At 58.6% G+C, this 24,879-nt stretch overlaps 10 protein-coding genes across 10 annotated transcripts; 6 read left to right on the forward strand and 4 right to left on the reverse strand.

The window, feature by feature from the left end:
* The first annotated feature begins 266 nt into the window (after window positions 1–266).
* SCHCODRAFT_02638986 (ATP-dependent protease La) lies at window positions 267–3,762 on the forward strand. Its single transcript, XM_003028050.2, has 6 exons — window positions 267–1,019; window positions 1,068–1,477; window positions 1,591–2,108; window positions 2,159–2,255; window positions 2,308–3,234; window positions 3,292–3,762. The coding sequence occupies exons 1-6, from the start codon at window positions 455–457 to the stop codon at window positions 3,550–3,552; spliced, it is 2,778 nt and encodes a 925-aa protein (XP_003028096.1). The 5' UTR covers window positions 267–454; the 3' UTR covers window positions 3,553–3,762.
* Window positions 3,763–3,823: 61 nt separating this feature from the next.
* Window positions 3,824–4,671, reverse strand: SCHCODRAFT_02752172 (uncharacterized protein; the record flags this gene model as incomplete). Its single annotated transcript, XM_003028347.3, has 1 exon — window positions 3,824–4,671. The coding sequence occupies one exon, from the start codon at window positions 4,669–4,671 to the stop codon at window positions 3,907–3,909; it is 765 nt and encodes a 254-aa protein (XP_003028393.1). The 3' UTR covers window positions 3,824–3,906.
* A 1,723-nt stretch (window positions 4,672–6,394) lies between these two features.
* Window positions 6,395–6,751, forward strand: SCHCODRAFT_02514811 (DUF926-domain-containing protein; the record flags this gene model as incomplete). Its single annotated transcript, XM_003028051.1, has 1 exon — window positions 6,395–6,751. A coding segment is annotated over one exon (357 nt), but the record flags the coding sequence as incomplete, so codon positions are not given.
* Window positions 6,752–7,461: 710 nt separating this feature from the next.
* SCHCODRAFT_02513897 (glycoside hydrolase family 93 protein) lies at window positions 7,462–8,773 on the forward strand (the record flags this gene model as incomplete). Its single annotated transcript, XM_003028052.1, has 4 exons — window positions 7,462–7,965; window positions 8,059–8,242; window positions 8,298–8,444; window positions 8,496–8,773. 4 exons carry the CDS (start codon window positions 7,462–7,464, stop codon window positions 8,771–8,773), a joined length of 1,113 nt encoding a protein of 370 aa, XP_003028098.1.
* A 274-nt stretch (window positions 8,774–9,047) lies between these two features.
* Window positions 9,048–11,269, forward strand: SCHCODRAFT_02553110 (uncharacterized protein). The gene is made up of 2 exons (XM_050343685.1): window positions 9,048–9,110; window positions 9,172–11,269. Exon 2 carries the CDS (start codon window positions 9,172–9,174, stop codon window positions 10,924–10,926), a length of 1,755 nt encoding a protein of 584 aa, XP_050198222.1. The 5' UTR covers window positions 9,048–9,110; the 3' UTR covers window positions 10,927–11,269.
* A 126-nt stretch (window positions 11,270–11,395) lies between these two features.
* Window positions 11,396–12,132, forward strand: SCHCODRAFT_02553112 (uncharacterized protein; the record flags this gene model as incomplete). The annotated part of the gene is made up of 3 exons (XM_003028053.1): window positions 11,396–11,673; window positions 11,738–12,051; window positions 12,101–12,132. The coding sequence occupies 3 exons, from the start codon at window positions 11,396–11,398 to the stop codon at window positions 12,130–12,132; spliced, it is 624 nt and encodes a 207-aa protein (XP_003028099.1).
* Window positions 12,133–12,233: 101 nt separating this feature from the next.
* Window positions 12,234–13,314, forward strand: SCHCODRAFT_02514969 (uncharacterized protein; the record flags this gene model as incomplete). The annotated part of the gene is made up of 2 exons (XM_050343321.1): window positions 12,234–12,674; window positions 12,736–13,314. 2 exons carry the CDS (start codon window positions 12,234–12,236, stop codon window positions 13,312–13,314), a joined length of 1,020 nt encoding a protein of 339 aa, XP_050198223.1.
* Window positions 13,315–14,388: 1,074 nt separating this feature from the next.
* Window positions 14,389–17,504, reverse strand: SCHCODRAFT_070377 (uncharacterized protein; the record flags this gene model as incomplete). Its single annotated transcript, XM_003028348.1, has 7 exons — window positions 17,266–17,504; window positions 16,878–17,200; window positions 16,696–16,825; window positions 16,383–16,636; window positions 16,084–16,260; window positions 15,363–16,034; window positions 14,389–15,312 (listed from the first exon to the last, which is right to left on the reverse strand). The coding sequence occupies exons 2-7, from the start codon at window positions 17,016–17,018 to the stop codon at window positions 14,389–14,391; spliced, it is 2,298 nt and encodes a 765-aa protein (XP_003028394.1). The 5' UTR covers window positions 17,019–17,200; window positions 17,266–17,504.
* A 66-nt stretch (window positions 17,505–17,570) lies between these two features.
* On the reverse strand, window positions 17,571–20,734 carry SCHCODRAFT_02553124 (uncharacterized protein). The gene is made up of 4 exons (XM_050343686.1): window positions 20,653–20,734; window positions 20,264–20,602; window positions 20,098–20,213; window positions 17,571–20,047 (listed from the first exon to the last, which is right to left on the reverse strand). The coding sequence occupies exons 1-4, from the start codon at window positions 20,674–20,676 to the stop codon at window positions 17,710–17,712; spliced, it is 2,817 nt and encodes a 938-aa protein (XP_050198224.1). The 5' UTR covers window positions 20,677–20,734; the 3' UTR covers window positions 17,571–17,709.
* Window positions 20,735–20,866: 132 nt separating this feature from the next.
* On the reverse strand, window positions 20,867–24,403 carry SCHCODRAFT_070379 (P-loop containing nucleoside triphosphate hydrolase protein). The gene is made up of 13 exons (XM_003028350.1): window positions 23,917–24,403; window positions 23,358–23,809; window positions 22,994–23,270; window positions 22,926–22,941; window positions 22,672–22,873; window positions 22,416–22,554; window positions 22,214–22,344; window positions 21,801–21,968; window positions 21,577–21,731; window positions 21,349–21,507; window positions 21,176–21,292; window positions 21,071–21,127; window positions 20,867–21,023 (listed from the first exon to the last, which is right to left on the reverse strand). The coding sequence occupies exons 1-13, from the start codon at window positions 24,005–24,007 to the stop codon at window positions 20,918–20,920; spliced, it is 2,070 nt and encodes a 689-aa protein (XP_003028396.1). The 5' UTR covers window positions 24,008–24,403; the 3' UTR covers window positions 20,867–20,917.
* Window positions 24,404–24,879: the final 476 nt, after the last annotated feature.

Below are 24,879 nucleotides of genomic sequence, written 5' to 3' on the forward strand. Positions count from 1 at the left end.
GAAGGAATATTACGGATAGAGAGCGATCTTGGAGTAGAATCGAGTGGATTAGTAGCGTGTTCCTACTGGATAGAATTATCTGATACTATATTCGATGCTTCAAGAGGGCGGGCGGGCTGAGAGTCGTTCGTCCTGGGCAAACCACGTGCGGCACATGGGTGCGTGCAAGTTGTGGGCGCTTGAGCGCACCCCTCGATCCGGAATCCTAAACCCATCTGCGCGGAATATAGCGAGAAGTGTAACGACATACGTCCACGCGTCCTACCCTTCTCTCCTCGCGCTTTACTCAGATTCGAACACCGGCCAAGTGACCGCGTCTTAATCACGCGCTTCTGCGCGGCCGCGGAAATAAGTACCCCACACCGGGCCCCGCTCGCTTCGAGCACCTCTTGCTTCCAACCACCGCCGTCCTTCTTTTGCTCGAGGCGTACATACCCCGAGGACGCATTCAACAATGACTGCCAGGCTGCCTGTCATCCCCCTTCCCCACCCCCTTATCCTCCTCCCCGCATCCCGGCTCTCGCTCCCCATCAGCACCGAGCTCGGTGAGGCGCTCCTTGGGCTCATTAGCGAGTCCGACTCGCTCCCGATCATTGCTGCTGTGCCGGTAGTCGATAACGAAGCACAATCGCTCGCCGAGGTCGGGACATGCGCGCGCGTCTTGCGCCTGGTCAAGCCTACGTCCCGGAATGCGAAGGACCCGTATCTCGTCGCTCTGCATGGTCTCTCTCGCGTCCGCTTACCGGCTGGGCCGAGATCCTCGCCACCTGATTTGTGCGCGCACCCCGTGGAGTACGAAGTCGCGACGAACAAGGTGCCGAAGAGCGCTTCGGTGGACAGGTTCCGGACGAGCGCCTTGCGGCTGCTGGACGGACTCGCACGCACAGCGAAGGCGCATGCGAAGCGGGAGACGTATGCCAAGATGGCGAGCGTGCTTGAGGCCGCGCCCGATCCCAAGACGCCCTGGATGGCAGACCTGCTCATGGGGAGCATGAACACGGACTACGATGACAAGTTTGGTGCGTAGTACCCGTTCCCCAGTATACTCGACGCTCATGCCTCCTCAGCAATGCTCGGCTTGTTTGACATCAACGAGCGCCTGGAGCACGCCGCGCAGGTCTTCTCTAAGATCTCCTCCATATCCGAGGTCTCGCGCAAGATATCCTCATCCATCGACGAGTCGCTATCGAAGCAGCAGAAGGAGTTCTTCCTCCGGCAGCAGCTCGCTGCCATCCAACGCGAGTTGCAAACTCTGCGCAGCGATGGCCCCTCTTCGCCGACTTCGCCCAACTCTGATGCACCGCCCTCCGAGCTCGACGACAATGAGCAGGCGGACGCGGACGACATGTCGGACCTCAAGCGCAAGATAGAAGCCATGGCACCCGGGTCCGAGGAGCGCAAGATGGGTGCCCGCGAGTGGAAGCGCCTGAAGCGTATCCCTCAGGGAAGCGTGGAGAATGGGGTTATACGCTCTTATGTGGGTATCCCTGACTTCTTCCTTCCTGCTTCTTTCAATTGTCTTGTTATCTTTCTGCATTGGCCATATCGTCTTGTGTCCGCGATCGGCGGTGATGCTAATACAACACGCAGCTCGAGTGGCTCACGTCACTACCGTGGCCGACGACCGCCGCGCGTACTGAGGCGCCCGCCCGCGTCCGCACCCGCGCTTTCCTCGCCAGCGCGCGCGAGCAGCTCGACCAGGACCACTTCGGCCTCGACAACATCAAGAAGCGCATCATCGAGTACCTCGCCGTCGTCCGGCTTCGCGAGCTCGCCGCGCAGGTCCCGCCCTCGCCGACCGCTACCTCCAGCGCCGTCGTCTCGTACGACCCCAGCGTCAACAAATCACCCTCTAGCAAGCCGCCGCCGCGCACGAACGTCGCCAAGCCACCGATTCTGCTCTTTGTCGGCCCGCCGGGTACGGGGAAGACGAGCTTAGGGCAGTCGGTGGCGCGCGCGCTGGATTTGCCCTTCCAGCGGATCTCGCTTGGCGGCGTGCGCGACGAGGCAGAGATTCGCGGGCATCGGAGGACGTATGTGGCCAGTGCACCGGGGCTGATCGTGCAGGCGCTCAGGAAGGCGGGGCGCCCAGACTTCGTGATGCTTTTGTATGTTTATTGGTTTGACTGTGGGAAGTAAGCGGCTAACATGATTATAGAGATGAAGTGGACAAGTTGGGAGCCTCCAACTTCCATGGCGACCCTTCAGCCGCATTGCTCGAGGTGCTTGACCCAGAGCAGAACCACTCGTTTAATGTGAGCCCGATATACGCCACCGTATGTATTCCAACTGACCATTGCCTTATAGGATCACTACCTCTCGGTACCCGTCGACCTCTCGCGCGTCCTGTTCATCTTGACCGCCAACTCGCTGGACACTATGTCCGGCCCGTTGCTCGACCGCTGCGAGGTGGTCCGGCTGTCAGGCTACACCTACGACGAGAAGATGTCGATCGCGCGCCGATACTTGATCCCCAAACAGATCCGCGCTTGCGCGCTAGAGCAAGAGCCAGCTTCGACGGAGAGCAAAGATGCACAACTTGCTCAGGCTGGTGCTCAGCTCGGCAACTCAGACACGCAGCTCGTCAAGGCGGACCCAACGGTTGTCAAGGTCGGGGGCCCGCGGGTCATCATCACCGAGCCCGCCCTCCTCACCATCGTCACCAAGTACACCCGCGAAGCCGGTGTCCGCAGCCTCGAGCGCGCCATCGGCTCTGTCGTGCGCTACAAGGCCGTCGAGTGGGCCGAGCACAACGAGGACGCGGCATCCCAAGCATCGTCCGCTCGCCCCTACAACCCCGTCGTCGAGGAGCACGAGCTGGAGGCTATCCTCGGCATCCCGCGCTACGAGGAGGAGCGCGAGCGCGAAGCGCGCCCGGGCGTCGTCTACGGCCTCGTCGTCACCGGGCAGGGCGAGGGCGGCATCATGCCCATCGAGAGCACCTCTGTGCCCGGCAGCGGCGCGCTGAAGACGACGGGCAGCCTCGGCGATGTGATCCGCGAGAGCGCGGAGCTGGCGCTGACGTTCGTGAAGCGGCACGCGTATGACTTGGGGATCACGGACACGCGGTCGCAGGACCCGTTGCGGCATCCGTCGGTCATCGACGTGCACCTGCACCTCCCCGCGGGAGCGCAGAAAAAGGACGGGCCGAGTGCGGGGACGGCGATGACCTGCGCGTTGGTGTCGCTGCTCACGGGCCTCACCGTGCCCACGCATGTGGCGATGACGGGGGAGGTGAGTCGCCGCCTTGACATCCACCCCGTTTAGGCCTTTGACTAACAATATCCGTAGATCACCCTCCGCGGCCGCGTCACACCCGTCGGCGGGATCAAGGAGAAGGTCCTCGGCGCGCACCGCGCGGGCATCACGCGCGTCATCCTCCCCTGCGCGAACCGCAAGGACGTCGAGCACGACGTCGCCGCCGAGATCCGAAACGAGATGGAGTTCGTGTTCGTGCGCACCGTGCGCGAGGCGCTTGATGCGGCATTTGGCGAGAGGAAGCTCGCGTGGCGCCGGGACGTCCAGCTGCCGCTTATGGAGAGTCGGATGTAGGCATATATGCAGCCGGGTGTAGGCGCATGAGCAGCCGGATGTAAGGAGGAAATACGGACTATATGGAAGGTCAAGGAGGGACCTCCCGTGTATAGGGACTGCTGACGATACTTATGTCCATTGACGATACCTTATGTCTATAACGAGTTCAAGTGTACTTCTAGGATATCCCCTGCTCCAATGTACAAATATCATTCTGGTTCCAGATCAGACAGCGTGCCTGTGAAGTCGAATCGAGAATAGTATTAGTAAGAGGAAAAGGAAGGCTTGAGTGGGATCCGTCCTCGGATATCTCTCCAGGTGGGAAAGCTTCCCTTAATTACCATCCTCGTATATCGCAAAATGAAGGCGAGTTTAACAAGTGCGCAACCACCACACATTCGACGCGTCCCCCGATTTCGGCTCAAGGCCCTGGAACATGAATCCCGGCAGGAAATCCACCCTCTTGAGGCCCTGCTCGCGTTCATAAATCAGACCCGACCCATAAGCACCCGTGTCGCGACATCGTCTCTCGTACGCCCTCGATGCCTGGCGCCTCAGGCGCTTCGTTGGCAGCCATGCGCGATACTCGGTGCGCGAAGCGGGCTGCTGGAGCTCTTGGTATATGGTACGCAGGACGTCGTGCACGGTCACGTAGGGGTGGGTATTGGGTGCGCCCGGGTACACCTCCATGGCTCCGGGGAAGTGTGGCGTGACGATGGATATGGTTGTACAAGGTGTCAAGGTGGCAGGCTCGATAAGCGCGCGGGGAAGCGCGCCAGGTGCGAGACTGTAGGCGGTTGTGGGAGGCTTGCGGATGTCGTAGATGATTTGGCGAGTGCGAGATTTCCAAGCAAGGAGAGGATGGGCTACCCGTGGAAGGGTGGTTGAAGGCTGTGGATTAGGCGCGGGGAATTGAATGATTATGGGTGAGGGTAGGGTAACGTTGTAAATGACTGGCTTGTACGCCTGCTCAGTGGCTGCCTCCGGCGAGAGAGTCGATGAGGAAGAAGTGGAAGACGAGGCGCTTGAAGCTGATAGAGTGGACGAAGTAGAGCTCGATGGAGAGCTGAGCGACCCCGGAGGCGAGTGGTAGGTGTTTCGACCAAGGGCAAACTGGACATGGCGGGGGGCTTGCATGGTACGAGGCGAAGGCGCTTATCGAGCTTCATGAGCGCTGGCATACCATATGTGTTTAGCTACGTGAGGAGGTAGGCTTCGCCGTAGCGTGCTCTCGGACCGTAAATCACCGTCTTGTGGGTGTCTGCATTCATCTGGATCAACACGAGTTAGGGACCTACTGCTTGCGACGTGCTTCTGGATGAAGTCATGGTGAGCAGGAGGAAGAAGCGTACGCTCTTTTAACGCACAGCTTAGATAGGCACGGCTTTGAATGCAGAAGCCTCATGCCTCAATACAGGGCATTCACCCTGTAGTTGGACTTGAAGATGAATTTCGCGCACAAGACCTAGCAAGATAGTAAAACAGCAAACACTTCCTGTAACGTGCGGGTAATTCGCCTACTAGCACATAAAACATCTCTTGAGAGTATAAAGGTGGCATTACCTGAACCTGAAGGTGAACATGAGAGTTGTGGACAAGGGCCGAAGTGATCACGTGCAATTCTCCCGCGCTTGGTCTGCCACGCGATCATCATCGAAGAGCTCGCGTCTCGCCCTCATCCGTCGACGAGCCCGACGTTGTCGTCGTCGACAACACCGCAACATATCTTTTCCCACATACTCACGCAAGACGACAGATAGGCTCAATTATGGCCACTATACATCCTTCTCGTCTGGGACTAATCCAAGGCGGGGCGAGCGCAGCGCAGCCCAGGCGAAACGACAGCGGCCCTGCTGGACCTGCGCATGGCTCCAGCAGCGACTTTGCCATCGATGTTCCGAGCCCCGGGCCTCCTTCACAAGTGACCGGGTACGGACCTAGGCACGGCAGACGAGATAGTAGGGAACGAAGAAACGACAGCCGCGGAGGCGACGAGGACAGAAGAGGACGTGATGATGACAGGGGACGTCGCGACAACTCCAGGGACAGGCGCTCACCCCGCCGGCGGTCGCGGTCGGCGGATCGACGCACACCCCCTCATCAACGACGCGACAGCCCCGATCGCGGTAGGCGGCGCGCCAGTCCTTCCTACGCCGACTACCCTCGCCCTCCGAGCAATGTGCCCCGCACCATGCCTCCGCCCCCTCCCCGCGGCTACGGACCGGGACGCTATGGTCCTGTCAACGGTGGGGGCGACTATCTCGAAAGCCGGCGACTGCAGCGGGAGGAGGCCAAGGCCGATCCATGGCCACCATCCCCCAAAGCCCCCTACGTCCCCGAGCGCTCGCCCAGTCGGAAGAGCAAGCACCGCAAGCATCGGCGTAAACACGATGACTCGGATAGCGAGGAGGAGGAACGACGCCGCAAGAAACACAAAAAGCACAGGCGGGCTAGGAGTACGTCTACCGAAAGCGACTCGGAGGACGATCGTCGTCGTCGCCGCCATAGCCGTCACAAGAGCCGTCGCGACCGCTCTGAGTCGGTCGACAGACGGCACAAAAGCAAGAGCAAGTACGATAGTGACGAAGAGGAGCGCCGTCATCGGAAGCGCCGCAGCCATCGTACTCGTTCTCCCGACAGCAGCGAGGACGAGCGTCGGTCGCACAAGCGGTCGAGGCGCACACGCAGCCCAACGCTCGAAGAGGTCGACTGGGTGGAGAAGAAGACCGCTGGGCCCTCTGTGCCCGCCCCACCGCCGCCCCGTCCACCCACTACCGAGCCCGCTTCAGGAGACGAGGACGAAGAAGAGTTCGGTCCCCTCCCCGCCCCCTCCGCCAACGCCAGCGGCCGTCGCGGTGGCGAACGCGCCTACGGCAGTCAGCTCCTCCGCGGCGAAGGTGCTGCCATGGCTGCCTTCCTCCAGGACGAGGACGGCGTCAACGCACGCATCCCGCGCCGCGGTGAGATCGGCCTCACGAGCGACGAGATCGCGAAGTACGAGGACGCGGGCTACGTGATGAGCGGCAGCCGCCACCGGCGCATGAACGCGGTCCGGATGCGCAAGGAGAACCAGGTCATCAGCGCGGAGGAGAAGCGCGGGATCTTGAAGCTGCAGAAGGAGGAGCGCGAGCGGCGGGAGGCGATTCTCAGGGATGAGTTCGGCGAGCTGGTTAGGGAGAAACTCAAGGGAGCGGGCGCAGCGACGGACGGGCCGTAGGTGTGTCGCCATATGTTGTTTGCTCTGAATGTAGGACTTCCCGCGACAAAGCGCAGGACCAATATACTTCCATATACGGCAACATCGGTGTTGATCCTCTTTGTTCTGTCCGCTGGGTGGCCATAAAGTATCCTTTCGGCGATAGCCCCTATTCCCGATCCCTATCCTGGTCAAGTGTCTGCAAGGTCGAACGCAGTGTCGTGGCTGTTCGTTGGCGCTGTGCATAGCGCTCAGCGCTGCCGTCTGTCATGGAGACTGGTGACCAGCGAGCTTCGAACCTCGAGTTACGTTGAGCACGTTCCTGTCGGACGGATTACCGAGGTCGTTTGGACCTTCCCTCGGGCAACCCTCGAGGTGGCCGTAGCCTGTCCTCTTGACCTCTTGATGACTTACCATTCAGAACTCGAGTGCCTCGGCCCTGATCTTCGTTGACGACATACACTCCAATTCATTGCTTCCATGCTGTCCCCATGCTCACCTTCCTTGAAACTGCCGTGGCGCTCGCAACAAGCCGCCTCTCGTCCTCTGTCGGCGCCAGGGCGGCCAGCGCGCTCCGCGGCCGCTGCGCAATGCAGCGCACCCTCGATTCTCACCGAGCTGCCTCCCCGTGGCGCCCGCCCACCCAGCGTCCAATATAAAAGTAAGCTCAGAGCCCTGTCCCTTTTCCCCTCAATTTCCCCCTTATTCATCCGCCTCCCCTTCACGTCGCGATGGCGTACCCCTCACTCCTTCGCCTTGTGTCCCTCTTCTGCGCGGCCTCCTGCGCACTCACGGCGTATGCATCGCCTTTGGCGGCGCGCGCGCCGCCCCTCGTCCCGCACGTGAACGGCGCCTCGATCGATATCTCGCCCAACGCGGACGGCGCGTACCCGCGCCTCGCGCAGCTCTCCGACGGCACCTTCCTCGGGACGTACGCGACGACGAACAACGGTGTGCGCCAGCTGACCGTGTCGCGCTCGACGGACGGCGGGAAGACGTTCTCCGCGCTGGGCAGCATCGCCGAGGCGTCGGGCGACCTCGACAACGCGTTCCTGCTGCAGCGCGCGGACGGCGCGGTCGTCGCGGCGTACCGCAACCACGACCTGGACGCGAACAGGAACCCGACGTACTACCGCATTACTGCGAGCCTCTCGAGGGACGGCGGTGCGAACTGGGAGTTCCTGACGCAGATTGCTGAGCGTGCGGCGGCGACGGACAGGAAGAACGGCATTTGGGTGAGTACATTTAATTCATGAGGGGTCCTCACACAATGTCTATGTTGAGGTGATGTCACGCACTCAGCGGCTGACTGACGGGCACGTTTGCAGGAACCCTTCCTACGTCTTGCGGCGGACGGCCAGACGCTGCAGGTCTACTACGCCAGCGAGAACCAGAACGACGACCAAGACATCCTTATGCAGACTTCTACCGACGGTGGCCAGAGCTGGGGCAACCCGAGCACGGTTGCCGGCGCGACCACTACTGGACGTGATGGCATGCCCGGCGTCGCTGGTAAGTGTCCATCCAAGAATCCGTTTATTGCCTGAGTACTGACACGGTCGTTTAGAATACGATGGCGGTCTGATCTGCATCTTCGAGACGACCGAGGCCCGCAACGGCAAGTTCTGGGTCAAGAGCGTCACCTCCACGGACGACGGCGCGAACTGGGATAACCGCAGCCTGGTCTACGGGACCTCGGATACGAGCAGGAATGGTGAGCACTCGTTCTTCAGATACTCGAATTTGCGTGTTCATAGTTCTCCAGCCGGCGCCCCGCAAATTGTCACTACCTCCCAGGGCACGCTCGTCGCCTCTTTCATGACCGATGAGGACGCTACGCAGACCGGATGGCCTGACGTTGGCGCATCTTTCAAGATCATGACGAACACGCCCGGTGGCGAATGGGGCCACAAGACCGAGGTCTCCGGCATCCAGTCGTCGTGGCCAGGTCTGTTCGCGAAGGATGACGGCACGGTCTTGGGCTGCTCGGGGCACTCTGGCGAGGGCTCTGTCTGCCATGAGATTACCTTCACGGACGCGTAGGTCGCACGTTGGCTATCAGTAACCTGCACGAACTTCCTTGGACTTTGGATAGTAATATTCGAGATGCTTTTAGGGTATTTATATAAAGTAACACTCCATCTAGTAACAATCAACACAGGGTATACCTCATAAATGTCTGCCAAGTTCGCAATGGGATTTATCTTGCTGAGACTGGCTCAGTGATTGAGCGCTAGCGAAAAGCGTGACAGTGTGATGTTGATGTAACGCTTCGAGTTGCGTGATCGAGCTATGCAGCAATCGTGCACCCTGTTCGCTTCAGCACTTTCATCTGCTCTTTGCTCCTGGCAGTCATCATCCACTTGTCGGCTATTTGCTGGTATGTGTGCTCGGGCATGTGCAAACTAAGAGCACATTGCTAACACCTACTCATGAAAAAGATGACCGTGCTCTCCACCCCTCTTTGCTCAGCATGCAACCATACGTTCACTTGCGCATATCCAAGCTCTCCCGGGGTCGACCTCCTGTGCTCAACACACGTTCCCACTAGTAGGGAACGTGCCGACATCGACGCGACCCTCGCAGATATGACCGGCTCGCTGCGCGTTCTCGACGCAGAAATTTCGAATGCGAGGGACCGTTTCACAGCACTTCTCCTGAGTCGCAAACGTCTCGAAGTAGACATGCAACTCATAGCGAGTGCCAACGCGCCCATTCGACAACTCCCTTTCGACATACTGGCCCTCATCATCCACTTCGCGCTACCGCCTGGCTGGGGAACTTACGCCCCCTGCGGCACTGTTCGCTTCCCGCTCATCATTTCATGCCGACGGTTCCGGGAGACCGCGCTGGCCATGCCTGACCTCTGGTCCAAAACTGCCCTACCTCACAAGTTTGACACGCCTTCAAAGCGAGCCCGCTTTATCCCCGCTGCACAGAAGTACATTGAGCGGGCCGCTCCTCGTGCCGTGGACGTCATCTCGGCGAACTACGACGCCCGTACTCATCATTGGACGTTCGTGCAGAAGGAGTTGCACGGTGCGGAGGACTGGATGGTATCCAAAATCCATCGCTTTAGAAAGCTTGACTGGCCCTTCTCTCCAGAGCCAAAGGGTATACCAGACGAGCCTCTAGATGCGCCATTGTTGGAGTCCATCAGATTCATGCTGGAAACACCGGGAAACGATAGATCGTCCACGGTAGACATGACCCTTGGTGAATGTCCCAAACTGCGGAAGGCGGTCTTCTCGCGCTGGTACTGCCCGTCTTTCGCCAGATTGCCGTGGAAGCAATTGACGGAGCTCACGCTGGATGTCTACGAGATTGTTTCGGTGGACTGGCGCTGCATAGGCCGTTGTCGCGCGTTGACGAAGTTGCACCTCCAGATACGCCAAAGCCGTGACTTTGTGAATCTGGACGAGGACGAGGATGTGGAAGGCGCAGACGATTCAGACGAGGACGCCGAGGACATGGTGCCTGATTGGAATAATCGCCGACGCATCACAATGAACTCTCTACAGAGCCTCACCCTCGTCAATCACGGACTCGACTTCGCCGCACAACTCGTGGCCCCCAACCTCGTCCACCTCTCTCTACAGGTGTCTGACGACGACTTTAGCGAGAGGCCAGACGTCGCGGATCAGCTCTTGAAAGCGCGGGCGATCGTCAGTCGCTCCGCGGTCCATCCGCTTCGCAGCTTCAAGATGACGGGCTTCCAGGGCCAGCTCCGCGCGCCAGCCGTCTCACGCAGCCTGCTATCGATTCTCGAACGCACGCCCGAGCTCCGCCATCTTCATTTCGTCTATAAGCTGGACACCGACCTCGACGACACGCTCGTCAGAGGCCTCGCCTCGACAGCTATCGCGCCGAAGCTTGAGCACCTCGCTTTCACGTTGGAGAAGGGCCATTACTATCGGAAGTTCCCGACGTGGTTTGCCAGCAAAGAGTCTGCTCCGGGCACCCTGCTCAAACGGCTAGCACGCGCGCGGTGGTCATCCGTTGGCGGAGGGCCACAGACACTAGTCACAGTCGTACGGGGCAAGGACACGCTGGCATGCGCACGCTGTAGGCCGCCACTCGGATGGCAGGGCCAGCTCGAAACAATCGGCATCGAGTTTCCGGCGCCGGACGAGCTACTCTACGTGTTCAGCCTTTCAGGCTTTGAGGCAGGCGTGGTCCGCCACCTGTATGAGTAGTATGTATCGACGAGGCCGATGCTGCTTTCGAATGAATGACCACTTTCTTGGAGCTATCTACAGACACGACGTTTCGGAATTTCTTGCTTTCAGACTTATGAACTCTCGCATCGAACCTGGTATCACACAGATGTATCGATATCTAGACAGGTTTCTGTTGCGCTCCCGCTATCTTGATAATGCCGTCGTACTTTGTACGCTCACAGCCTCAGTTACGCTCCAGATGTGCGTCTCGGTTAATTACTTTCTTGTATTCACACTACGCGCTTCACATTGTACGACTAATACCCACTACCCTGTTCCCTATGATCCCGTTCATCATCTCCCGCACCTTTCTCAGTGCAAAGCCAACTACGGTCCACCGGGAAACTTCAACCGTGACCCGGATCACAAAAGCGTGACAGAAGACACATATGATCGACACGCGAGCGTTGTGATTCGACTCAGCTTCCTCTTTCATCCCCCCAGAATGCCGCAGTCTCTGGACGATCTTCCCAACGAACTTCTCGAACAGATAACGTCGTATTCTGAAGTCTGGGAGAAACGGCCTCCCCCCAGTTCTAGCATCTTCGGTGTCCTTTCGCGTGTAAATCGTCGCTTGCGAGATTTTGCGCTACCACAATTCTTCGCAACGCTGCATCTGCCTTTGACGGATGTCTCATTCGCAGTTCCAACAATTAGCGCTGGCCCCTTTGTGCGTCTTCTGGCGCTGATCAGGAGCAATCCAATCTACGGAAACTCGATTAGGTACGCCCGCGTCGCCATCCTAACATCTGACGATTGGACGGTTATCAACGAGCAACCACTCCAGAGACCTTATCGTTGGACACAAGTTCTACCCATTCTTTGACCTGTTTTATATTGGCAGCGCCAACGCATCTCTCTCAGCGAGCCGATATGCTTGGGAAGTATTCGGCGCGGAAAGGCCCTCACCCTGGTTGAACCTGGAAAGCTTTGCGTGCTTGGACATGTCCTGTGGTCCTGCAACGATAGAGGCCCTTCAGTCCTGCGCCAATCTGCGGAGTCTGACACTGGCATGGGACGACACTACGTATCCGGACTTGGATGGTTTCCCCAATCTCGAGTCGTTGCGCCTTGCCGGGAAGGCGATAAGCTGGGACACTCGTGAGAACCCTCCGCGCACTGCCGGCGGTTTAGCCTTCCCATGTTCCAGCCTCCGTATACTGGCTCTCCATGGAGGAGTAGCTCTTCCGGACGACCTGACGGAGAACCTGCACCGCCTATACCCTCACCTCCGTGTCCTTGTTGCTGATAAAACATGGCTGACGCCTGCGGACGTTCTGCATATGATCGGCCAACACGCGGGACTGGAGGAGGTCAACGCAGACTTTCATCGGCAGCATACCCTGCGACTGGAGAACGTCGTCGATGTTGCGATTGGGCGAATACAATCCTGGTCTCGGATACAGGACGCGAAGACGGACGTCACCCATCGCATACGTACTCGCCATACGATGTGGACCAGATTGATGGCGCAGAGCTTCGCTTTCGTTCGCGAGAGGAAGATCGACCTCGTCGAGTCGCAACCAGAGCGCCCGTTCTTCGATATCACGTCCTTTGCTTTCACTATGTACGGTAACGACAACGGTGTGCCATTCGACGAGCTCTCGGCTTTCTTCGACCAACCTGCGGAGTTCCCCTTCCAACATATCCGCCACCTCACGTTCTCGATTGGGCCTCAAGAAAATTATTCCTTCCCCGAGCAACAGTTCGTGGATGACTTTATGGTCCGTTTTTTTTTCTTTTACTTGAGCTACTCCTAAGCTTTCTGCTGATCAGGCGTTATAGAATCGCATGGCCGACCTCCTGTCCAATTGGACGGTACTTGAGACGTTTACCTTTCACTTCGACCTCCATGGGAGGAGATGGCAGACTACAAACCCGGAAGGATATGTGCCAATACTCGACGACACGACGGTTCCTACGGAGCAGGCTGGTGAAGAAGAGCCGACCCTTCGCCACATACTATATCATCTTTCGCCATCTGCCGCTCTCAAAGTCATCGGGGAGGTATCGTGGGTTCTCGGTCGCGACGTGGGCATCGACGACGATTCTATCGAGCTCGACTTGATTTGGCTGGATCGAAACGAGCACATCGTCACCAAAGGCGTGCGCGTTCTTGCGGAGAAGTGTCGGAAGTTGCGAGCGTTTCGTTGGTTCGTGGACCTGTCTTCGGACAACCCGTCGACGCAGTGGGCCTACGAGATTGCGCGCGACATGGACGGGAAGGTTCAAGATGTACAGGTGCAGACATCCTGCTTGATGAGCCGTAAGGAGACCCTCCTCGAGTTCAAGGTATTGGTCGGGCAGGAGCTACAGACTGTGGCAGAGGCATGGCCAGCGCGTCATGACGAGTACATCTGGTAGAGCAACATGGCGGCCAAACGAGCCTGGCTCAAGCCTTGCCGGGACTGCATAAACCACGTTTCCCAGTCACGATATTCCATGGCGTCGCCATGATGTCCAATCTACATTAGCGAAGGTATGCATATAGTGTAACGGTCGTGATAAACATAATCATCCAATGAAATTTAGAGCCCCTAATCTGCCTTCGTAGCCTCGTCCTTCTGCCGCATGAACCGGTTGTATATCTTCAGCTCGGGTGGCGGACCCAAATCCTGAGCAGGCTTGACCTCTACAGACCGTCGTGTCCTCTTGTGGGACAGCGACCGACGCATCGGTGGCGCCTCCTCGGTCGACTTCCGCCCACCGCTGCGCAGGTCCTTCCACGACTTGCTCTTGAACAGCAACGCGGGGCTGAACTTCTTTCTTTTCCCCGCCTTGGGCGACGCATGTCGCGGGCTCTTGGGGCGGTCCTCGTTGCGCGACCTGCTACGACGTTCCTTCTCTGGTGCCGGTGGTGGCACCGCGAGCGTTGGCTGCACCACCTTCTCCGGCGACCGGTCGCGCGCGCGGGACTTGGGTCTTGTCCTCGACTTGGACCGCTTCTCGCGCTTCGGCGGCTTCGGGTGCTCCGACTCATCCTGGTCCGTTGGTCGGTCCTTGATCACCATGGAAAGAACGCGACCCACGGTATGGCTCTGCGACGACAGGCGGCGCATCAGACGGGACGAAGGGCGCTCTGGCGGTGCGTCTTCGTCCGGCTGCAGCGCGGACCCACTGGTGGCACCCGCGGGGTAGCTCGAAGGAGGGGATCCGGGCGGCTTCGTTGAGATCGATACGCGGCCTGGCGGGCTGGTGTCTCGACGCGCTGCATCCTCTGCCTCCTTCGCCTTCGCAGCAGCGGCCTCCTCAGCCGCCTTCGCCTCCGATGCGGCCCTGGCCTCCGTGCGCGCCTTCCGGAACCGCTTTCTCGCCAGAGTGCCGCGAGCGGCGGACTGCACTTTGAGAATGGCTGAGGTCTGCTTCTCGATGCGCATGCCTTCGAGGATGGGGAGAACGCGAGCGCGGAGGAAGATCTTGGTCCTTCCTGTCTGATACTTATCGCCTCCTCCTACCGTTCTCTGCAGGATGACGGTCGTGAGGCGTTGAGGGTCGCGCAGGTAGGGTCGCGTGACATGGCGCGGGAGAAGAAGGGTATAGCTGGTGATCGCATGAGTACGAGTCTGGACCGACACTAAAGTCTCTAACGTACCGCGCGGCAAACTCTTCGTAGGTCATGCGAGAGGGGTATCCGGCGCGACTGATCTTGACGGTCTCCAGCACACCACAGGCGCGAAGCTGGTCCAAAACATGGGCATTCTGGAACTCCCACGGTTGCTTGTCCTCGTTCGGCTTGATGCAGCGGATGTAGTGCATGTCGGTCTGGTCGAGCGTGCGCATCAGCAGGATGAGGGAGGATTTGAAGACGGATGCCTGGGTCGGCTTTCTGTTTGAGCCCTTCTTCGGCGCCGCGACGACACTGCTGGCGTCATCCTTGCCCGCAGCCGACTCCACCCCCGCCGACACCGTCCCATCCTCCAGCACCTCCCTCAAAAACTCATTCGTCGACTCGGCAAGTAGCGCCAGATGCTCCTCCGGCACAATCCCGCGGTTCTTTTCCAGAAACCCATCGACCGAATACGCCACATCCCCCGCATAATGCACGATCTTGAACGCCGTGTTTCCGTGCAGGTGGTCCTTAAAGACGGCCTTGTTCGCCGGCGTCTTGAGCTGGCTGTTCAGCTTGTCGACGAAGGTCGTGTCGGTGCCGGCGGCGAGGCGCGACTCCTCATCGAGGAGGGAGATGATGCCGATCTTGCCCTCGATGAGGGAGATGCAGGGCTGGTTGTCGGGGAACTCGATGGCGTTCCAGGGGATGCCCTCTTCGACGTACTCGGCCTGGTCGAGCTTGAAGACGTGCGAGAGGAACTGCTGCTGTAGCTTCTCGTTCGCGTAGTTGATGCAGAACTGCTCGAAGGAGTTCTGGGTGCGGGTCAGTTCGTGAGGCAATGCAATCCTCGGACGCGACTTACCTTCTCGAACTGCTCGAACCCGTAGATATCGAGCACTGCGATGAACGTGGCCTCGAGATCCTCTTTGCCACTCGAAAGGCCCTCGTTGACACGCGCCACCAGCCAGTTGAAGAGGCACGAGTAGATGTACTGCACCACACCATCACGCACCCCCGCTGCCTGCGCCACCGTCCTTGCCGCAGAGAACTTCTCGCCGCGCGCGTCAATTTGCTTCGTAGTCGTGCACTTTGAGAAGCCCTTCGCGTCGATACCCAGTAGCTGAGCCGCTCGCAGCAACGCCGCATCCTCCTCGTCCATCGTCGCGTCCTTGGTGTCGCGCTTCGAGCGGATGGTCATGTTGCCCATGTGCAATAGCCCGGCTAGCAGCTGGAAGATCGCCTGCCGCTTCGCCGCGTCGATCCCGATGACTTCGAGAGCTTCACAGGTCGCTGCAAAGTCCTGAGCATAGGAGGTTTGCGTGGGATCGGAGGGCATCCCGCAGAGGTAGCGGAAGCCGGTGACGTCCGCATCCAGGCCCAAATCCTGGCGCTCCTCGTCGTTTGCACCGGCACAGAGCTGGTAGAAGATGTGGTAGTTGCGCTCGGCAGACTGCTGGAAGGTCACGCGGGAGCGCTCGAGGAGATAGGTGCGTATCCGGGCGCCGACGATGTGCTGGTGGGCGTCGAAGAGGATCTGTGCGATGTTAGTACGGAGCGTGACAGGTCGACGAAAGTAGGCTTACCTGAATATACTTGCCGAAACGCGACGAGTTGTCGTTACGAGCGGTCTTGGCATTGCCAAAGGCTTCGAGAATCGGATTCGTGGCCAGGATTTGCTGCTCAATGGAGACGCCGCTCGTGTGAGGGCCCAAGGACTCGCGCGCATGGACCGAAGCTAGATACCGCATGATGTACTTGGCCTATTGGATGAAACCACACTGCTCAGTTCGACGCCTTTGGTGTGAACATCGCTGGACTTACGGATTCTGTCTTGCCTGAGCCACTGAGAAGCCGTTAGTATGTTTGAATTGCGGAAGCTGACTAGCTTGACATGCCTCTCGCCGGAAACAATGATACTCTGCGCCTTTCCTGTTCTGTCCATAGTCGAAAACGCCTCTTCCGCCACAGCGAACAAATGCGGGTCGAGCTCGTCTCTGTTGCGGCCGATGTACGACCGAATGACGTCCGGCGCATAGTACGCGGACATGTCCGAGAAAGGGTTGACAGCAATAAGGACGATGCCGCTGTACGTATAGAGGCATTGATCAGCGTAGCGGTTGCGGATGACCTCGAGGACTGGTAGCGAAAAGGTCAGCATTCGGGGCGTTGCTCAAGCGACTAGAGGCGTGACCTACTCGAGGGCTCGTTGAGATGCGGTAGACGCGTCAAGTCCTTGATAGTCCTGAACTCTGCGGTGTTACGCAGTGGTGGTAGGCCTCCTTCCTCCGCAGTAGCGTCCTTGAAGGTCGCTTTCAGAGTGATTTCCTGAATGTCATGTTAGTGCGCTTCGTGCTATGCCACCGCAGCTCCGGCCTACCTGTCCATCCTCGTTCTTGACCAAAACAACGGGAAGACCGTTGTCCGTTGTGGAGAACGATTTCACTTCCCCGGGAAGCCATCCTTGCTCCCTATCTACAAGCCACACAGGCGTTCCGGGGCGGTATATAGACTGCGCCATGGCGAAAAGAGACGTAGTAGACAAAGGAAACGAAAGAGAGAGTCAAAGACCGAGAGGCTGACGTAGTCGCCGAGTTAGAGGTTACTGTCAACAAAGATGCAGTCGCTATACAGTTCGACAGCGATATCGTGTCGGGTGTCGTCTGTTTCGGGGTATATGTCCTGGTAGTTCCCGTAGTTTGGCTAGACGCGGTCAGAGATTAGATGACAGTCATAGGTAAGGTGGATGAGTGGCAGGATAGACTCACATAGACTGTAAACAGTGAACTTGATGGGTATATGGAACACGAACAATCTTCCGCACTGTCACACTTGGCAACCAACAAGGAAGTGCGGCCAAAGCCGAATTCAGACCCGAAGCGCGACCGTGATGAGCTTGAGAACGGTGGCACTGGGTGGCCTGTCGTACGATGCAGTTACCGCGCAGTCGAGGCTCAAGAGATGGCCCGGGGTATATGTATCCGAGAGACAAAGGAATGGAAGCTCTTGAAAAGAGGCGTTGCCGCCTCCTGGCTGAAGACTGCGGAAAATGCCGATCACACACGTGGCTCTCGCGCGAGGTTCGTATTCACTTTGTTTCGCTACACTTGAGACAGACAAGTAGGTTTACAAGTCAAGATACGCTAAAAATAGATGTAGATATAGATACAAAATATAGAGTAGATGGACGAGAGCATATACAGTCGCGGTCACTAAATCGTCAAGTCGATAACAGTGCCAGGAGCAGCGTTGTAGGTCTGCTTGCCGCCCGTCTTCACCGTCGTACTCTTCTTAGTCCTCGCAAAGTCTAGCATAGTCCGTTGTGCCATGCCCTCTCCAGTCCGCGCCTGGATCCGCAGCCGCGCGGCTTGCAGAGACGACATACCCGTCTTCGGAGGCGGGGGTTTCGCAGGTGTGCCCTCGTCGCTGGTGAGCTCGATGATAGAGACGTCCGCCATCTTGGTGGACGCAGTCGGTCGTTTGCGTATGGGCGATGGGGATGGGGCCCGAGACGGTAAAGGCGAGAGTCGCCGGACGGGAGAAGAAGGTGAAGTGCGCCGAGTGGGACGCCTCTTGCGCGGCGATGAATGCTCCCTCGAGCGTCGGGGCGACTTGTTGACGGTTACCACATCGGAATCGGGATCAGAGGACGGCGCGGTGTTCTTGCGTGAGCTACGCGAAGGAGCAGAAGCTCTGCTGCTCGAAGCTTTCGACGGACTCGAGAAGACATCGCCCGGGTCCGGCAAAAAGCCATCGTCCTCTTCGTCCGACGATGATATCGAGACGTACTTCAACTTCGGTGGCGGAGCAGGCTGCTTCGATGCCGCTCGAGACGGACCCTTCAACTTGCTCAGAACATTCGACGGCAGCTCGTCATCCGAATCATCGTCGGAGTCGAGAGTCATCCGTCTAGGTGGTCGGGCAGGGGGTCGAGGGGGACTCTCCTCCTCTTCAAAAAGAGGCAGTGTAGCTGGCGCGCGCGGCTTGGACGTCTGGCTGGCTGGCTTGGGTCTGGATGTAGCGTTGGCCGGCCTCTTGGCAGCTCTCTTCAGCTTGGCCGACGAGGACAACGCGTCGAGATCATCGAGCAAAGAGGTCCCGGTTCGCGACATCTGGCCGCTGCTCGCGCGCGACAATTGGCTGCTGTTGGTGCGCGAGCGCAAAGGTGCTGGCTTCGCCGCATCCGCCTTCTTCCCTTTCGAAGACGCGGGGGCGGGGGCAACATCGTCGTCCTCTTCTTCCTCTTCCTCGGATATCGCGGGAGCCCTGGCTTTCCTCGCCGCTGTAGCCTTCTTGCCACCGGTCGTAGACGACTTCGCCGTACTGGCCGAGACCTTAGCAGAGCTCGACGCCTTCTTGCCACCAGCGGTAGATGCCTTCCCCTTCCCCTTCGCCCGCTTCGCCGCCTGCTTCTCCTCGAACTCCCTCACCATCCTCGGATGCGTCATCCGCACCATCACCGCCGGCACCCACACGCGCAACGTGCTTTCCGGCGCGGGAGGTGCCTTCTTCGTGCCCTTGGCTCCTTTGACCCTCTTCGCGGGTTCGCCATCGGAGTCAAAATCCTCCCCACTGTCCGAGTCGGCCGACCACTCGTCCTCATCCATCGGCCTCCGTGTGCCCAGAACGCCGGACTCGGCCGCGCGCACGAGCGCGCGAGGCGCGACCTCGAGCCGGTACTCGAGCATGCCGTCCGTGGACGCGTGCGTGCGCGAGGAGTGGATCTTGAGCACCATATCGTCCTTGTCCTCGTCGTCAGAGTCGGAGTCGGAGTGGTCGCGTGCTCCCGGAGAATCCAGCGTCAGGCCGGACAGGTACTTGGCCACCAGCTTCGACGGGGAGCCCGGCGCGCCCTCGTCCTCGTCTTCCCGACCCCGATGCTTGCGCGGTGTTGAGGGCACACCTAATCGCGCCCGCCTTGCATCCGCATCCAGCACCGCCCGGCGCAGAATCCTCAGGATAGCCCCAGGCCACACCACCGTCCTGAACCTCTTGACAATGATATCCTTGAAGCCCCACTCAAAGTGCATCTCGCACGTCCTCGCCAGAGCGGCCATATTCGGGTCCTTCCCCCACGTTATCTTCAGGTTGTTTTCCTCGCGGCCCATGCTCTCCGTCGTAATTGGGCATGTATAGCTCCTCAGCACCTTGATGCTGGGGAACGACTCCGGGAGCGCGTCGGCGAGCTTCTTGCGCTTCGAGGGCAGCTTGCCCTGCGCGTTGGTCCGCAGCTCGTGCCGAAGTTCGTTGCGCCAGTTCTCGAGGAAGTCCTCCAGCGCGTCGTCATCGAGCGTGTTGGCAGCGTCGTAGAGGGTGTCGCCAAAGCCGCAGCGCGCGAGGCCCGTGGCGACCTTGATACCGCAATCGGGGAGGCCGGCTTGCTCGTAGTCCCCGCCGGCCATAAGGCCGATGAGGATGAGGCCGCCGCGGGTGAGCTCGAGCTGGGAGGTGATGTCCGCGAGTCTGTAGACCATCGTATGCTGTTTGTCGTCCCTTCCCTCGGAGTTCAAGACTGGTTTCGCGCGGTTGGCGGATAGGTTGTTGCTGGGGCTGTACGGCATGTCAGATGCATGCGAGGGGGAATGTCTGAGGGCACGCACTTTCGAATGACGGTCAGAGCTCCGAACAGGAAGTTGTCCGAGTCGTCAGATAGCACACCGTCTATGATGCCTATGCGGTTGAGATACGCCAGCTCGGCTTCTGCTTCGCCGGGAGCCTGGGTTAGAAGTCAGCGAGTAAGCCTCAGATCGCCAGTGTGGCACGCACCATCCTCCACTCGTAGCCGAATGCCTCGACAATCCCCTTCATGCCATTGATCAACGCGTGGTTGTTCTTGCTGATCCGCTTGCCCCTCTTCCAGCTCGGTCGCTTTGGCCCATCGAACACGAACAAGGGCAGCCAAGGCGCGTGCATAAGGGTCGCGCATCGGAAAAAGAGTGTTCGCAGTTCGGGGTTCTCGCCCTCCTTCCCGTACTCGGCGTGAAAGAACCAGATGCTCGCGTCTATGCCTATCCTGAAGCCCCGCAGGTTCTTGGGATTCTTCTCAAAGCCCTCTGAGACGGGCAGCTCGAGCATGGACCGCTTGACCGCGGCGGGCTTCAAGACCTTGGGTGAAGCGTTAGTACACGGCGAGATTGGCGAGCTCGATCACGCACATCCCATAGTCCTGCGATACCCATCTTTCAACACGACACCGAGCGTGCTATGGCCCGCAATGACAAGCAATGGACGTGGCGTTGGGTAAGACGCGCGCGACTCCCATTCCCCCATTTGCATCACGTGCATAATACGTGACTCGGACCTTCAAGCACCCACAACAGTTGGTGCTTTTTGGCTTCTGCAAAAGGACTTTGTCCGCGCACACTCATTCCTATTCTCACTTGTACAGCATACACCACATACTTATCACTCTTCTGCCTATCAAATCTCCTCATCCGCATCCCTAAGGATCTCCCTCGCCAGCTCTCCTGCGATCCTCAGCCCACGAGCGTCTTCGTCTTCTTCGTCCATCGAGAAGTACTTGGATCTGAGGATAATAAGCATTAAGAGCTCGTCCAAATCTCTCAAACATACTCAAGCCTCGAGATGTAGTTGCCATCAGCCTCAAGATCTAGCTGAGGCCCCATGTACCTGGCAAAATCGTGAGTGAGCGCACGCTGAACCACTGAGTCCACATACAAGTCGTGTCGCAGCACGAACTGCAGAAAGCTCTTCCAATAGGGATCGCGCTTGAGCAGATTCCCATTCCCGACGACGACCAACAACTCCTTCGCGCGAGTAAGCGCAACATTCATGCTGTTGCGAGGTTCATTAGCAAGACCTCTATCTGATACTCCGAAACTGAGTCTCACCGTTTCCTTTCAAACACCAATCCCAGCCCCTTCTTCTGATCCTCCGCCAGAAACCGTGTCCTGGACCGTACGCACGAAATGATGCACACTCGACTCTCCCTGCCTTGGTAATCTTCCACGGTACCCACGTCCACTGCATGCAGGTTCTCCTTCCGCAGCCTATACGACAATGTCGGGAATCACAACATTCAAGTGACGACGGTGGTCTTGAGGGGTCATGCAACGCACCTCTCGCGTATCTTCCACACCTGTTCCCTCCACGGTGCCATCACACCGATCTCCCTCTGCTGCAGCGGCGGCACACTCCGCACCGAGTCCGCCATCAGCGACTTCACTGTATCTACCACGTGCTGAATGTCCCCAGAATTGAACCAGGATGACCTCTGGAGTGAAGGTAAGGGAGAGAAACCGATCAGTACACCTCCATCCCCTATCGCAACTCTCCTACCCACCTCGTCCACACAATCTTCGTACCCCTCGTGGCCAATGAACAGTAGCGGTATATGCCTCTGTGGCAGCCCCGCCCACGCCACGGTCCCGTTTTGCGCGCACGGCTCGAGCGTGTCGTTGTAGATCATTGCCGAGGGCGGCATCAGTATCACGGGGTGGCTGCGGTAGTTCTAAGAGGGGTGGATGAGTGGACGAACGGGCTCCCTATCGCAAAACCCGAGAAGCTCACCTTCACCAAATTCACGAACGGCACAAACTCTTCACCTCTGAGCCTCCGCCTCTCTCCTTTCGACCTCGCCTCCCTCTCCGCTTGCATCCCTGACAACGCTCTTTCCACCTTCGCTTTCGACATCGAGCTTCTCCTCAGCAGACGGCGTTCCGCCAGCGTTGCTCCCTCCGCCCTTCTCTCTGCGACCTTCTTCAGGAAGTCCAACTCGCCACGGGAGAGCGGGTGCTCGGCGTATAGTGGGCGGAGGAAGAGGCGCTCGAGGAGGGACACGTCGAGCTCGGAGGAGCGGGCGCGGGAGGAGGCGACGATGGGGCCCACTAGTGGTGCGGGTCAGCGACGGGACGGTTGTACTTCTAGCATTGAGGGTGGAGGTGGCACTGGCACTCACGCTGATGACAATCCCCACAAAGGACCAACTGCGGCGTAAATAAGAAATTCGACTCCGGCTTGATGTCCGGGTGGTCCTGCTGCCTCGGTACAACGACTGAGATCGGGATTAAGAGCTCGGGTTCGGAGCCCTGTGCAGCCTGCACACGAAAGCGGGTCAGTATGCCTATCGCCCAGCTGGACCACCGAGCCGAGGGTTTTTGCTTCTACCAACGAGCTGCCCTATCCACACCCCCTTCACCCCTAATTGTACTCACCTCGTCAATCAACAGATGCGTCCAATGCGGCACGACGCCCCGCGACACCTCCTTTGTCGGGTGCAGCGCCGACATCACATAATGCTCCAGCTTTGCCAGTGCTGTGTTCGTGCACTGCGCGTTCACCAGAATGCTCGCGTCGTAGCAGGTCGTGACCACCACTCGGAACTTCATTAGCTCGGGCCAGGGCGGGATGGCGAACCTGCAATGAGGATTAGCAGTCCATCGAGTTGTCCCCATAACCGCTCGCTCACTTCTCATTCTCGATCCCTGAATGATATGTCAACCTTCTCATCAACATTCAATCATGGGCCCCACTCACGACAATACGAGAAAATCTCCACCGGCACCTCCGCAAACGTCCTATACTGGTCATTCAGCCGCAGCATCTCGCTTGGCTTCAGGAAGTGCCGCAGGCGCATGACAAGCGTGTCAGTAGCCGGGTTCGATGGCGCGCACAGCAGGATGCACGCCTCGGGCTGGAGGCGGAGGATCTGGAGGACGCATTCGACGAGGGTGCGCGTCTTGCCGGTGCCAGGGGGCCCGCTGATGAGGTAGGGCACGGAGAATTGGTGCGTGGCGATGGAGGACGCGGCGATCTACAGGGGCCGTCAGTCGCCGGGTTCCAGACCAGTGTCGGGTTTATGCGTCGGCGCAGTGCCATAACAACGAGCATCTACACTCACCTTTTGCTCCTCATTCAGCCCTTGGTCCACGTACTCATCGGCAGTGATCGTCTTCGGCCTCGGAAACGATATTGAGCACGTCGAAGCCAAGTCCGTCGGCTCTGGGAACAACCATCGCCTCGCAAAGTTCGGCCAGTCGTGCGTAGGTCCTGATTGGTCTTCCATAGAGCCCGCCTCGCTTCTCTGTGCAGCGACTGCATAGCTTTTGGATCCCTTCGCTTTCGAACCTAATTCGCTCCCCGCATCATTCCCCAGTGCCAACTCGCCACCAATCGTCTCCGCTGCAGTCTCCATCAAGAATAACGGTCGAGCGTTGATGATGAATGAGACATTGAAGTACAGGCCCAGGACATCCTCCGGACCGAAGATGCGCCAGCCATCTTCGACGCCGGTGGAGTGGGTGGGCGTTATGTGAGTCTGAATGTGCCGCTTGAGGGCTGGACAGGCGATGTCTGATGCGGGGGAAGGTAAGGACGAATGCAGATGATAATGGTATGCGAAGAGGAGACGAAAGACAAAGATGTCAGCCAAGCCAGTGAGTCATCGCACACCGACGTACGCACGAATCCCTCCCGCTTCCTCAGCGCTACAATTCTCCCCTCATACGCAATCCCACTCCCTGCTTGCTTCTCCTTCAGCACCTCGCGCATATGCACTAGATCACCCAGCTCCAGGCGCGGGTAGCTCTCCCGAATATGCGGCACGTTCAGGCGGAATTCCGCGTTCGTCCAGTTCGCGACGAATAGCGGCAACTGCCACAGGGTCACTTCTTGCTTATCCCGCGCGAGCGTGTCGAGCTCCCATCCCAGGACGGCTTTCCAATGTGCGTGGTACTCTTCGAGGCTGAGATGGGAGGAATCGTTGGAAGGAGGCGGGTCCGCCAGTAGCGTTTTCGTGCGCGATGCGCAGAGCGAGTCGACCAAGACGGAGGGCAAGAAAGATTTGACATAGGCACGAGAAGGAAGGTCCACAGTCGCCGGATACGGCGTTAACTTATGAGGCTGTTTTTGTATTTTTCGCAAGTATTCGGGAACATAGATATCGGCCTATGAGCGTAAGCTTCAATCGCAAGCACGACACTGTGTGAAACAGGACTTACATATCGGTCAAGCTTGTGAGGTGACTTCTCTGCCACAGGTGACGCAGCTACGGGGCTGTCGATCTCGGAGAACGTACTCGTCGAAGGCGAAACAGAAAAAAAAGAGGAGGAAGAAGCAGAAGAAGGCGGCGAAAGAGGCGAAGCTTTGGGTCGAGAAATTGCAGCAGCAGTAGAATCAGGTCGTCCAAGAAGGTCTGGGCGGGACATATATCCCGGAAACGGAGCGAGCCTGCCCCTCCAGAATTCGTGAATATCGATCGGCGGTAAGCGCCTGCGACGTCAGTGTTAATGCACAGCTTTATGGTTGATGAAAGATACACACGGGGCATTGCTTGAAGGAGGCACTGGTCCTGGAGCTGTAGGCGAGGGAGGATAGTAGAACCCTCCGTTCACTGGGGATGCGGGGTATTGGGGACCGTTGGG

Source organism: Schizophyllum commune (assembly GCF_000143185.2).
Source record: "Schizophyllum commune H4-8 unplaced genomic scaffold SCHCOscaffold_11, whole genome shotgun sequence".
NCBI classification, from domain to species: domain Eukaryota; kingdom Fungi; phylum Basidiomycota; class Agaricomycetes; order Agaricales; family Schizophyllaceae; genus Schizophyllum; species Schizophyllum commune.

Bases quoted from the DNA above. Each gene is read 5' to 3' on its own strand.
- SCHCODRAFT_02638986 (XM_003028050.2), top strand. From the start codon at position 455: ATGACTGCCAGGCTGCCTGTCATCCCCCTTCCCCACCCCCTTATCCTC. The intron at 1,020-1,067 runs GTGCGTAGTACC...ATGCCTCCTCAG, and splicing joins GGACTACGATGACAAGTTTG to CAATGCTCGGCTTGTTTGAC. The intron at 3,235-3,291 runs GTGAGTCGCCGC...CAATATCCGTAG, and splicing joins ATGTGGCGATGACGGGGGAG to ATCACCCTCCGCGGCCGCGT.
- SCHCODRAFT_02553110 (XM_050343685.1), top strand. From the start codon at position 9,172: ATGACCGTGCTCTCCACCCCTCTTTGCTCAGCATGCAACCATACGTTC.
- SCHCODRAFT_02553124 (XM_050343686.1), bottom strand. From the start codon at position 20,676: ATGGGTATCGCAGGACTATGGGAT. The intron at 20,214-20,263 runs GTGCGTGCCACA...CTTCTAACCCAG, and splicing joins TCGGCTACGAGTGGAGGATG to GCTCCCGGCGAAGCAGAAGC. The intron at 20,048-20,097 runs GTGCGTGCCCTC...CATGCCGTACAG, and splicing joins GCTCTGACCGTCATTCGAAA to CCCCAGCAACAACCTATCCG.
- SCHCODRAFT_070379 (XM_003028350.1), bottom strand. From the start codon at position 24,007: ATGCGCGAGGTGCTGAAGGAGAAGCAAGCAGGGAGTGGGATTGCGTAT. The intron at 21,508-21,576 runs GTGCGTTGCATG...ATTGTCGTATAG, and splicing joins GTGTGGAAGATACGCGAGAG to GCTGCGGAAGGAGAACCTGC. The intron at 21,293-21,348 runs GTGAGACTCAGT...ACCTCGCAACAG, and splicing joins TTGGTGTTTGAAAGGAAACG to CATGAATGTTGCGCTTACTC.